At 45.4% G+C, this 13953-nt stretch overlaps 1 protein-coding gene across 4 annotated transcripts in view; it reads left to right on the top strand.

Moving 5' to 3' along the window:
* Positions 1-13154, top strand: part of ACKR3 (atypical chemokine receptor 3) — a 116542-nt gene extending 103388 nt beyond the window's left edge. For all 4 annotated transcript variants that reach the window (XM_033946441.1, XM_033946440.1, XM_033946442.1 and 1 more), the window contains one exon: positions 8070-13154. In XM_033946441.1, the coding sequence (XP_033802332.1) occupies positions 8100-9197 (1098 nt within the window). In that variant the 5' untranslated portion in view covers positions 8070-8099 and the 3' untranslated portion in view covers positions 9198-13154. The remainder of the gene's footprint in view (positions 1-8069) is intronic.
* Positions 13155-13953: the final 799 nt, after the last annotated feature.

Below are 13953 nucleotides of genomic sequence, written 5' to 3'. Positions count from 1 at the left end.
AGAATTCTATTGTAAATATTCTAATTTTCTCCAATATGTCATCATCCAACAGAAGATGGTTATTTAATCTCCATGAGGGATGCAATGTTGATGAAGGAGAGATAAGGAGAGACATAGAGACCGGAGCATGGTCAGTGAGACTGATAGAGTGAATAGTTGTGTTAGTCAGGAGCTGAATGAGGTGCGAGGAAATAAGAAAATAATCGATTCTTGTATAGGTATTATGTGGTGGAGAAAAATGTGTGAATTCTTTGCCCTTGGGGTTAAACAATCTCCAAGGATCGAGGAGGGAAAAGTTGTTAATGAGATTATGTAATTTTGTATAAGTCTTGGATTGAGTAGGTTTGCATGAGGAGGATCTATCGAGAACCAAATCTTGTATTTGATTGAAATCTCCTCCTATGATTAAGGATTTGGTAGAGAATTCGAGGAGTACAGATTGAAGACTTCTAAAAAATTCCGGATGATCAGAGACCGGAGCATATAAATTCAAAAATACATATTCCACTGAATGCAACGCAACATGAGCCAAACACCACCTGCCCTCTGTATCCGCCTTCTGTGATAAGATAGTGATGGGAATGCCATTTTTAAAGAGAATAGAAACTCCATTTTGTTTTTTATTAGGCGCAGGTGAAAAAATATGGGAGGAATAACCCTGAAAAAGTAATTTAAGAGCAGGTCCAGAGGGAAGGTGTGTCTCTTGAAGAAATATGACATCTGGATGCTTGGTAGATAAATAATTAGCAATCTTTTTTCTTTTTATGGGATGATTAAGCCCATTGACATTAAAGGATACAATATGGAGATAAGCCATAGTAAGACATATGTACATCTGGTTGAATCAGGAACAGCTGCATATCAGTGGAAGCAAGCAAAGTTAGATGCATATCATACCATAGCAGGGCTACAGAACAAAGCAAAAAGGGAAGAAAAGAATGAGAGAGATAAGAATCAGCATAGCACACACAAGGCATTGCCGAGTAGAAAAGCATGCACATGTGGACAGTATAAACAGCAATACGTGGAAGAACCAGTATAACAGTGAGTAAACACAGGGAGCACTGAGCCGCCCCAGGCCAATATGAGAAATGAACTACTGTCATTCCATTATAGCATGAACATGAAGAGAACAAGTTAAACACAGTGTCAACGTTTCAGCCAATTCAGGTCATGGCATTATTGATGGAATCTAGGAAGGATTTTAGGTCCGCTGGCTCCAGATAAGAAGTGGTGTGGTTGTTGTATGTCACCTTCATTCTGGCCGGGTACATGAGGCCATATTTGGCTTCAAGATCTTTCAGTTGTTGACGATATGAGAGGAATTCCTTTCTTTTGAGTGCGGTGGTCTTGGCGAGATCAGGTACAATGAAAAATTTCTTTCCCTGATATAGAAGTTGGGGGTGAGATTTCGCCGCATTTATGAACTGCAAGGCGTGTTGAAAGCGCAGTAGTTTCGCCACTGTAGGCCTGGGTCTAGTAGACATCGTGGAGAGGTGAGAGGGAACACGATGTGCCCGCTCGATTTCCAGTGGGGGGTAAATAAGAGACCGAGAGTTTTAGGCAAAAAATCAGTCAGGAAGGACATTATATCAGAGCCCTCCGCTGACTCAGGTATTCCAATGATGCGGATATTACTGCGCCTACCTCGGTTCGAAAGATCTTCCAAGTCTCGTTGCAGCGCCAGGATTTGTTTATCATGTTTCTCAATCAGGGAGCATTTAGTGGTGAGCGTTTGGGCCGTTTCCTCTAGGGCGTCCAGACGATGTCTGGCGTCCACAAACTGATCATTTAAAGCCTCAATCTCTGCCCTCACTAGTTTGGTGGCGTCGACCTGCTCCTGCATTATGCGCTTGAAGGAGCGCATTTCTTTAATGAGCGTGTCGATTTGTGATTCCTCATGTTTTGCCGCCATCTTGTTGGGTGAGTTGATGTCAGTCTTGGGCCGTTTACCGCTAGGCTGAGTCGCAGCGGAATCCACTTTATCAGCTTTTGTCGGTGGCATGTGTGAAGGATATTATCAGTAGCCAGGACCGAATTAGGTAAGGAATAACGTCGATAATCTCGTTGTCAGGTGCCGGCGTGGAGGAGCTCTTACTCTATGCGTCCGCTCTCCTTATCCAGCAGGCTCCGCCCCCCTCCTACGTCGCATAACTCTTGTTATGCGACGTGTGGATTGTTACTAAAAATCATGTTTTCCATACAGATGGGGGGGGGTCAAAAAATGATGGGCCTCAGGTATCACATATACCGTATTTTCACGCAAATAACACGCACCCGTATAAAACGCGCACACGTGTATAGCGCGCAGAAATCACGATGATAAGCACAAAAACTTTGGTATAACGCGCTCACGATTATACCGCGCATGCTGCCCGACTCTCCGTTCACCCCCCCTGACTTCCGTGCACTGCCCCGCCTCCCCGTGCGCTGTCCCGACTCTCCGTTCACCCCCCCTGACTTCCGTGCACTGCCCTGACTTTCCGTGCGCTGTCCCGACTCTCCGTTCACCCCCCCCTGACTTCCGTGCACTGCCCTGACTTTCCGTGCGCTGTCCCGACTCTCCGTTCACCCCCCCTGACTTCCGTGCACTGCCCCGCCTCTCCGTGCGCTGTCCCGACTCTCCGTTCACCCCCCCCTGACTTCCGTGCACTGCCCTGACTTTCCGTGCGCTGTCCCGACTCTCCGTTCACCCCCCCTGACTTCCGTGCACTGTCCCCCCTTGAAGGTCTGTCCCCATCCTGAAAGCCTGATGCCCCCCCCCCGACGTCCGATACATCCCTCCCCCCGAAGGACCGCCGACTCCCCAACAATATCGGGCCAGGAGGGAGCCCAAATCCTCCTGGCCACGGCGACCCCCTAACCCCACCCCGCACTACATTACGGGCAGGAGGGATCCCAGGCCCTCCTGCCCTCGACGCAAACCCCCCTCCCCCCACCGACCGCCCCCCCCCAAGAACCTCCGACCGCCCCCCCGCCGACCCGCGATCCCCCTGACGACCCCCACGACCCCCCCACCCCCCATCCCCGTACCTTTGGTAGTTGGGCCAGAAGGGAGCCCAAACCCTCCTGGCCACGGCGACCCCCTAACCCCACCCCGCACTACATTACGGGCAGGAGGGATCCCAGGCCCTCCTGCCCTCGACGCAAACCCCCCTCCCCCCCAACGACCGCCCCCCCCAAGAACCTCCGACCGCCCACCCAGCCGACCCGCGACCCCCCTGGCGACCCCCACGACCCCCCCACCCCCCTTCCCCGTACCTTTGGTAGTTGGCCGGACAGACGGGAGCCAAACCCGCCTGTCCGGCAGGCAGCCAACGAAGGAATGAGGCCGGATTGGCCCATCCATCCTAAAGCTCCGCCTACTGGTGGGGCCTAAGGCGCGTGGGCCAATCAGAATAGGCCCTGGAGCCTTAGGTCCCACCTGGGGGCGCGGCCTGAGGCACATGGTCGGGTTGGGCCCATGTGCCTCAGGCCGCGCCCCCAGGTGGGACCTAAGGCTCCAGGGCCTATTCTGATTGGCCCACACGCCTTAGGTCCCACCAGTAGGCGGAGCTTTAGGATGGATGGGCCAATCCGGCCTCATTCCTTCGTTGGCTGCCTGCCGGACAGGCGGGTTTGGCTCCCGTCTGTCCGGCCAACTACCAAAGGTACGGGGAAGGGGGGTGGGGGGGTTGTGGGGGTCGCCAGGGGGATCGCGGGTCGGCTGGGGGGCGGTCGGAGGTTCTTGGGGGGGGGCGGTCGTTGGGGGGGAGGGGGGTTTGCGTCGAGGGCAGGAGGGCCTGGGATCCCTCCTGCCCGTAATGTAGTGCGGGGTGGGGTTAGGGGGTCGCCGTGGCCAGGAGGGTTTGGGCTCCCTTCTGGCCCAACTACCAAAGGTACGGGGAAGGGGGGTGGGGGGTCGTGGGGGTCGCCAGGGGGGTCGCGGGTCGGCTGGGGGGGGCGGTCGGAGGTTCTTGGGGGGGGGGGCGATCGTTGGAGGGAGGGGGGTTTGCGTCGAGGGCAGGAGGGCCTGGGATCCCTCCTGCCCGTAATGTAGTGCGGGGTGGGGTTAGGGGGTCGCCGTGGCCAGGAGCGTTTGGGCTCCCTTCTGGCCCGATATTGTCGGGAAGTCGGCGGTCCTTCGGGGTGGGGGTGCGAGTGGTCCTGCCGGGGGGGGGGGGATGTATCGGACGTCGGGGAGTCGGCCGGGCAAGAGGGCTTGGGCTCCCTCTTGCTCCGATCGTGGATGCGGGTGCGGGTGGGAGCGCGTGCGAGCGGTCGTTCGGGATGGGGGTGCGAGCGGTCCTGCTGGGGGGGGTGAATCGGGCGTCGGGCGGGGGGTGGGAACTATGTTTTAAAACTTTTGTATACCGCGCTCACGCATATAACGCGCGAGGGGTATGCGCGGTAGGTAAAAACGCGTATAACGCGCGCGTTATATGCGTGAAAATACGGTACTAGGTACACCCTAACCACAGCATCCAACACTTTTGAGCTGTTGCTGTTTTCCTCCAGGGACATAGATACCATTGAGTGAGACTAACAAAATGCCCAGGACCATCCAATGGAGAGGCTGCTTGCTGTTGCTCTCCCTGTCCTCTTCAAGTCCCAGCATCTCAACCCCCTTGCAAGTCCCAGCATTCTTGTACCATTCTTCCCCCCATCCCAACAGGTCCAGTATCCCGCTGCAATTCTCAATCCCATGGTAGGCTACTGGCAGAAGCAGTGACATAGATAGACTGCCTCTAGCCAGGGCTGCTAGGGCCTTTTCACTGTCGCGTCATGCCTCACTGGTGCTGCTAGGGCCTTTCCACTGTCATGTCATGCCTCACTAATGTCACTTCCTTTGAGCAGGATGTAGTAGAGGAAGGATGCTGGCAGCACTGGCCAGAGATAAGTCTGTGTACATCATTGCTGCTGTCTTTACCTGCTGCCCATCATGGGCTTCAAGGGCTGTGAGGAGGGGTTAGAGAGATACCAGGACCTGCAAGGGTGGTAGGGCAATATCAGATCTGAAGTTGGGGGGGGGGAGGAGCTGGAGAACAGGGACAACCATTCACAGAGCAGCGCGGGACAAGGCAGGAAGCGAAAAACTCGCACCTGCCTGCTTGCCGCTCTGCTGGTGCCTTTTGAGGGGAGGAGAGAAGGATAGGAGGCTGTAGGGCTGGACCGCCATTCACGGAGCGGCAAAGCAGGAAGCAAAAACTCACACCTGCCTTCTTGCCGCTCCAACTCTGCCTGCAGCTGGGGAGAAAGCCGGATGGAAGGACAGGAGGCTGAAAGCTCCTGCCCTACAGCGCTGGACCCCCAGACCACCAGAGAAATTAAGGTAGGGGAGGGAGGTTAGTTAGTATTTGTTCTATAAGACGCACCCTTATTTCCACCCACTTTTGGGGGGATAAATAGTGCATCTTATAGAGTGAAAAATACAGTACTCCTTCCCATACTTTGAGGTCAATCGATGCTAATAGACTTGTTCTCCCCTCTCCCAAATTAGCTCATTATGAATCCATTCAAAAATCAACCTACCTTTTTATTTCCTGTTTTTAACTGCCTCCCCTGATTCGGGCAGAACAATCATTTATCAAATTTAACACATTTTTTAAAATGGCTTTTAACTGTTCTCCTTAAGGAAGACAGATCGGAATTAGATGACACAATTGGATATTATGTATGATTGGTTATTTGTATTATTGTTGGACTTTACTTATTTTTTGGCGTTCCTTTTTGTTTTTATGTATAAATTATAAGTTGCTGTGACCTTCTGCATTGGTATCAAATGAATAATAAACAAACATAGTAAACGTAAAAGGAGACTTATCAGGAGGGTTAATGCGTGAACTGTCATGGTTGTGTCAGTAATACAGATGGGATGGCTAGGGTTAAGTATGAATAAGTCAGCATGCGCCCACAAACAAACTACTATTGTGAGTCAGATTTAGGGCTCTTTGAAATACCTACAAGTTTCTGTCACGCGATAGGGCAGAGAGGCTTTAGGGTTTCATGGAGAGGCAGATAATCCAGCTGCAGGGACAGAGGGATCCTACCCTGATCAGGGCTTAAGAGGACAAAAAATTTAGCATTGGAGTCTATAGCCTGCAAGTTTCTATCATGTGAAGGGGTGGGGAGACTTTAGGGTTTCACAGAGAGGCAGCTTTACACCAATATAACTTTTGTTTAAATTTTCCTTTCCCTTAAGCTTTCTCCTGCCCTCTTCCCCCCTCCCAGAATGCCTCCCCCCAACTCCTTGGGCTGAGCCGTAGGAAGTCCCTGATTGGCTATTGCTTTGACAAATCAGGGACTTCCTTAGGCTCAGCCCTAAGGAAGTCCCTGATTGGCTCAGGTGCCCAGGCCCCTCCCAAGGGAGAAGCCTGAGCCAATCAGGGCCTTAAGCTCCTCCCCATGTATCACATGATGCAATGGGGTGGGGACTAAGGCCCACATTAGCAGTGCATCATCGAGGAGGGGCAGGAGGACTTTGCGGTTCCTCCTGCTCCTTAGGCCTCCAGCCAAGTCTTTGGGGAGCAGGAGGGACTAAGCACCCTCCTGCTCCCAACTTTAAGGTACAGGGGGAGGTTCGGGTTGGGTCGGCCAGTCGGGGGTGTGGTGGGCCAGTTCAGGGGGTGTGGAGGCCTGCAGAGCAGGAGGGACCGGGTACCGCTCCTGCTCTAATTGTTTTAAAGATACGGGGAAGGGATGGGCCCGGTGGGTGGACCGTCCCTGTCAGGGGGGGGGTGCTTGTTCGGGTACACATGGGGGGGTGTTCGGCACAGGGGAGTTTTGGGGTTTTTTTTTTCTATTTTTTAATAGTCCTGATATTTTGCAGCCTATTAAAAAAAAGAAGAAAAAAAAAGCCGTAAGAGCCTTGACAGCAGTGACAGGAGGCTGCTTCTCCTGTCAGTACTGTCAGGGCTCAGTTCAATCCGTGCAGTCTGTTGGGGGCGTGCCTCCAATCACCTCCATTTGCATGAAGATGGTTGGTGAATCTATCGACCTGCCTCCAATCGCACAAGGATCAGACACGGAGCGGAAGGTTAGTAAATCTAGCCCTTAGTGCTGCTGAATATCAGGGGGTAGGTGGTGACAGGTGATTTAAGTCTTTTCTGCTTCCTAAATTACTTTATGTCTGAGTGATTTTATTTTATTTTTTTTATGTGCATGCAGCTATCCTTAGAATAGGGTGCTGGAGTCTTTCCATGTACAGTAAATATGAACATTTGCTTAGACTAAGGTATGGAGAATCTTTCCATTGAAAGATAATGGTTTACTTTCCTAAATGTTTATCATAGCTTAGTGTTTCTTAAGCATAAGATCTGCAGATTCAGTTTTCAGAGTAGCCATTATGTCCAGATAGACCTAGGGGTCCTTTTACTAAGGCGCGCTAGCTGTTTTAGCGCACGCTAAATATTAGCACGTGCTAAACGCTAACGCGTCCATAGACTATAATGGATGCGTTAGCATTTAGTGTACGCTAATATTTAGTGTGTGCTAAAACAGCTAGTGCGCCTTAGTAAAAGGACCCCCTAGTTCTTTAACAGATTATTTATTCCACTTTTGCTAAAAAAAATAAAAAACTTGATTACAGTAAAATATAAAAATATCCAAAATTAACAGATCAGAACTACCAGAGGGTTTTGAATTTTGATTGGGAACTATGCATTTAACTGACTACATTTCCCAGTGTTTGGATATAGGCATTTAATAGCTAAAGGATTTTGCTATGAGAGAGTACTAGTATCATTATTTATATGGCAGATGGTTTTACAATCTGACATTTATTTGGCCTCCATACATTTTCTTGATCTCTCCCATGTCCAGCAACTAGAGCCAAGTAGATGATGTCATGCATATATGGTAATAAAAGTTAACACAAAAAGCCAATGTTCTCTCCCTTTCTATAGCACAGATGAACATTTAACTTTTGTTTTTGTAGCAATCTGTTTTTTTGTTTTCATTCAGTATAATTTTTAATGATACTAATTTAGACAAAGCATTCCATTCACAAAATGGTTCACAGAGGTGATCAAAATAATGCAAACCTTTTAGATGATCTAACAAGTGTGTGAATTTTTTCTCTTTTCTTGTAGGTCCTTTGACTTCCAAGTTAACTAGACATCATGAATGTGATTGATGTGAATTTCAGTTCTGGATTCATGGAAGGACCTAATGTCACTGATTTCAATGTGACATGCACCAGTGAAGACTGCATTATTTTGGAATCAATTTCCTGTCCTAACATGCTGAACAAAACTATTTTAACATACACATTGGCCATATTTTACATCTTCATCTTTGTGATTGGTCTTCTGGCCAACTCTATGGTTATCTGGTTGAGTCTACAGACTAAAATTACAGGTTATGAAACTCACCTCTATATCTTCAATTTGGCTATTGCTGACTTGTGTGTGGTCCTGACCCTTCCATTCTGGGTTGTTTCCATGATCCAGTACAATCAGTGGACTATGGGAGAGTTTATATGTAAGATCACACACTTTATCTTCTCCATTAACCTTTTCAGCAGCATTTTTTTTCTCACCTGTATGAGTGTAGACCGTTACCTTTCTGTCATTTTCTTTCCTGCCTCCAGTACTTGTAAAAGAAAGATTGTACGTCAGCTTATCTGCTTCTTTGTATGGCTTCTTGCTTTCTCTGTCTCTATTCCTGATACCTATTTCCTGAAGACAATCTTTTTGCCATCAACCAATGAAACTGTCTGTCGCCCTATGTACCCAGAAGACACTTTTAAAGAATGGATGATTGGCATGGAATTGGTCTCTGTTGCCTTAGGATTTATCATCCCTTTTCCAATCATCACTGTCTTCTACTGTCTCCTGGCAAAGACCATATCTGCTTCAAATGACCAAGAAAGAAATGTTAGCAGTAAGATTATATTCTCCTATGTTATTGTCTTCCTTGTCTGTTGGCTGCCATACCATGGTGTGGTACTACTGGACATCTTCTCAGCCCTGTTCATGTCCTTCAGTTGTCACATGGAATCATTCTTGTATGTAGCTCTTCACATCACTCAATGTTTCTCCTTGATTCACTGCTGCATAAATCCAATACTCTACAGTTTCATTAACAGAAATTACAGATATGAGCTTATGAAGGCCTTCATCTTTAAGTACTCTGCCAAGACTGGTCTCACAAAACTCATTGATGCCTCTAAAGTGTCAGAAACAGAATATACTGTGGTTGACCAAAATGCTAAATGAAGTACTTCTCCTTGCCCTGGACTTCTCTCAGACTTTTAATGCTTGTCCTTATCAGGACACTAAACAGCCACTAACAAATAGACCATATCCTTTGAGCAGCACAGGATGAAAGTAACACCAAACTAATTAGCTTTCACCGAGTTATGTGTTTTACTACTGGCTATATATCCAAATATTTTGAGTCTCAAGAAGCTAAAGGGACAAGCTAAGAGCATTGTGCAATAGTGTAAAACTGTAATCAGCACGATCATTGGTTGTCACTGATGCTATTTCATAGCAGGCAGGCTTTTCTTGGGAAAAAAAAAAACCAACAAAAAACACATTTAATGCCCTCTGTGTCCTTTAAAAATGCACTTTTACAGTGGTCTCTATTCTGCAACTTTCAGAAATGTGCAAACATTATAAATCTGAGTAAGCTTCCATGGGAGTGTGTTCAGTGCTTCCTGAGTATAGAATGAAAAAAAATTCAACAAGGGAAGCCTAGTGGCTTGGATGCAGTGGTGTGCACTGTCATGTGGAGTGACCTAGGTTCTGTTTACTGGATCAAGTCTTGTTCTTCATTTAGTGAATGAGGCTGGGCGTGAAGATTCTGCAGAGGTAGCATTCACTGCCCCCGAGATGAGAGGGTTATGGAAAGTGGAGTGGATTCACAGTCATCATGCAATCTTGACACCTGACTGTAACATTTGGGATGGAACCTTGAAGCAATGCCCTTGGCTAAGGACTATTTCTTCAATGACAGGACTAAAGTAAGTTGAAAGAGGACAAAATTAAAGGAAAAATCCTCAGATAGCTGCAAATGAAGATTCATGACATCAGATTCCACCCCTGGTTTCATTTGCTTGGGGAACCAACTGAGCAGGAGGAAACTGGTAGATCAAAAAATGCAAAGCAAACAAAACAGAAGACTGCAGACCTTGTACACGATGCAGGCAGACTTTATTTATAACAAGTAAAACATAAATTAAAAACCTCTTGCTAGGCAAGGGAAAAGCAGCAGGTCAAATAACTTCAAATATTTAGTCATTTATGCAAATTTTTAAATTGTATTTATTTATTTTAAATTTGATATACAGTTATTCAAAACCTACATCAAAGTAATTTACAACTCAAAAACCTTGGGCTCCCTCCAATAACAGTCAAAACTCCAGAAAAGAAATTTACTAATTTGTTTCATTTATTTTGTGAAATATTTAATTCTCTTTTTACTATGCTACCCCCTCCTTTACAAAGCCACACTAGCATTTTTAGCACCAGCCACGATGGTAACAGCTGGGACACTCATAGGAATTCTATGAGCGTCAGATCTGTTACTGTGGTGGCCGGTGCTAAAAACGCTAGTGTGATTTTGTAAAGTGTGTGTGTGGGGGAGGGGGTTCTTTAAAATAAATTCCCTTGGAATTGTCAGATATGTCTGCCATATCACTGTTTTGGTCTTTAAGGAACTTAGGGGCATAGTTATCAATGTGGGATACCGTTAAAAGTATTATTTTGACAAAACTTGTACTTTTTTTTAGCATAGGTTCCATTTTATTCAATGAGTCCTACTTATTAACAACTGGGGCTAACTATCTTAATGTCACTTTGATAACCGTACCCCTTAATTCACTAAAATGTACTTGTAAAAGTGCCAAATTGGGCCTTAATACCTAGCTTACCAAAACAATTTTGCAGAAGTAACTACCCTCCAAGGCCTCCACTAAAAGGCCATTCTAGAACTGGGGTACTCGTGTGCATGTGTGTTATGCCCATAAATGTTTAGAATACTAGGATTTACAGGCGTATATGCACACTTACACCCATAAATGCTAGTATGACAACTAACTACTACTCTGCAAATATGCATTAATATCCATCTAACTTACATACTCCTCCTTTTACTAAGCCGCAGTAGAGTTTCTACCGCATCTCAGAGCAGCATCAGAGCATTTAATGTTCTGGACTGTGGTAGAAACCTCTATCATGGCTTAATAAAAGGGGGGATAGTATATATTTCCAAGGAGTCATACATAAGTGATGGATCATGAGTGGGACAGAGCCAGGAATGCTTCTACTTATGTGCATAACTTACAGAATACTTTGTTATGTGCATTTCTACCGCACTTAGGCACTCAGTGCCCAATATTCAGCAGGGAGTGGGCAGCATTTTTGCTGTCTTCTGCTGTTTTTTAAACCTGGATATTCAATGCCAATGTTCTGGGGACTGGCATTGAATATCTGGGTTATTTTAACCGCTGTAAAGTTAACTGGTTATGTCGATATTCAGTGCTAATCGGTTAACTTTTTAGAAGGTAAAGATAGGAAAGCTATTTATGTAGTCCTATATGACCGATAAACTTATCTGGTTAAGTGCTGAATATCAGCCCCTAACCAGATAAGTTGTGTGACCTAGCCAGTTAGTGTCTAGCCACTAAATGGGGATATTCAGCGAGGAATAACCGGTTTATGTCCCACTGCATATTTGTGGTTAGGTGCTAAAATGCTATTTAACTGACCAAGAGACATTCTTGGTGTGTTAAATAGTTTTAATTATTGGCCAGATTAACTGCAAATGCCTAAATTTTAGGTGTGCTGATAGCTGGTAAAGATAGTATTCTATAATGGAACCTAGGCACCAAGGTTCTTTTATAGAATAGGCTTCCATAGTATGTCCTCTGGGGACCTATTTGGAAGTACCCAGTTATATAATTGCCCTCTAACTGGTCACATGTGCATCATAGCTGATGCAACATTTAGCAGTGTCATTTTATTGCAGGATGGTGAACTAGCAGCATTAGGGGGCTCTTCTGCTGCCAGCAGACTTGGAAGAATTCTGTCAACAATGGGTTGCGCAAGAAGAATTTAATAAAAAAAAAGGTCAGAGAGAGGTACTGGGTTTAGTAAATAGGAGGATGATACATAATCCCCCTGTTTACTTAATTTTAAAATACATAGCCACAATCGAGTAATGCACCATAAGTTTTCATCTTCAGTAAATTTGTAGTGAATAGCATAGGTTTAAGATGTATGCATAATGACAGCATAGTTTTAGAGGGGTATTTACAAAAGTGTGTGAAAGCAATAAACTGGACTTTTTCTGTTTAACACCAGATTGTAGGCCCAACTTGAGTCTGGTTGCAGCAATGCAAACTGAAATTTATCACAGCTTACCACAGCAATCACTATCCTGTAGCATTGAGTTACCAAAGGTTAGTGACTCCCACATTAAAATTTTGTTTCAGTAATTTACTGCATCTTGTACGAAGGGGTGCTAGAGAATGATGTGTATATGGTTCAATCAGTGATCTGAAACAATGTCAAAATATAGAATTTCATTTTTGCAAATTGGCCATTACACTTCTCCCTCGATATTCGCGGGAAGTGTGAAAAATTACGAATAAGTTTTCGCCCAGCTCTGACCCATCCCCGCCTCATTCCAGACCTTCTCCACCTCCCTCCCCGCATCCCAGACCTTACCTGGTGGTCTAGCAGACTTTTGGGGCAGGAGCAATATTCCTACGCTCCTGCCCCATGCAGATCACTCATAGTAAATGGCTGCCGTGAGTTTCCGTAGTCTCTCAGAACCCCTTCACCTCCTACCACCACCTATTTTGTAGGCAGTAAGGGCTTGTGCTAACCACACACTAATCTGTTAGTACAAGTTTCAAGTTTATAAAAAAAATTTTTATACCTCTTAATCAAATTTCTAGGCGGAATACAATAACAAAAAAATATCTTAAAAGAAACTAAACAAGTTGGAGATAGAATACTATACAGAACCAGGTTAGGTTAGTAGACACATACAAAGACATATATACTAACTGCACACAATTAGGAAAGAAGGGTAGAACTACAATCTTTGAGAAAAAGCACACTTAGGGATAAAACAGTAGGCGAGGGTAAAAGCTGCGCTAACCAATTAGCAATTCATTTCTCTACCTCCAGACCTGCCCCAGAACTTAAAAAAAAAAAAAAAAAGCTGTTTTTTAGCACATGGGTAATGTGTGCTGATTAGTCAAAGACTTGTGTAAATTTTTGAGAGGAAAAAGAGTCACAGTAACCCCTTCAAACAATCCACAAGGGATAAATTTTGTTTGCATGTATATGGGGTTCCGGTATCTATCACTGACCCAAAAAACCTCTCATCTGCATCACTTTATTGAAGTATATATATTATTTATGAATTATTCAAAACCTTATACAGATTTGTTAATTGCAAGACAGCAGAGTGGGACTTATCTTAATCTGCACCTGCCGGCGTCCAAATTTCACAGGACAAAATGACTGTTCAATAAATCCCTGTCATTTTGTCCTGTGAGATTTGGACGCCGGCAGGCGCAGATTAAGATAAGTCCCACTCTGCTGTTGCAATTAACAAATCTGAATAAGGTTTTGAATAATTCATAAATAATATATATACTTTAATAAGTGATGCAGATGAGAGGTTTTTTGGGTCAGTGATAGATACCGGAACCCCATATACATGCAAACAAAATTTATCCCTTGTGTATTGTTTGCGGGGTTACTGTGACCCTTTTCCTCTCAAAAATTTACACAAGTCTTTGACTAATTGAGACCATATTTCTTGCTGGTTATGTGTCATAATTAGGTATCTTCATCCTATAATATCAAGTTATAATGTGTTCTGATGCCATAATTACCAGGGGACGCCTTGCGGTAAGGCATGTTAAGCTGTAAGTAGGCACACATTAGTGCTTATTACAGCTTGGTGAAAACACCCCTTAGTAAATTTGTCTCTAAGGGCTCCTTATATCAA

Source organism: Geotrypetes seraphini, chromosome 5 (genome assembly GCF_902459505.1).
Source record: "Geotrypetes seraphini chromosome 5, aGeoSer1.1, whole genome shotgun sequence".
NCBI lineage: Eukaryota > Metazoa > Chordata > Amphibia > Gymnophiona > Dermophiidae > Geotrypetes > Geotrypetes seraphini.
This window is presented reverse-complemented; position numbering and strand designations above follow the sequence as displayed.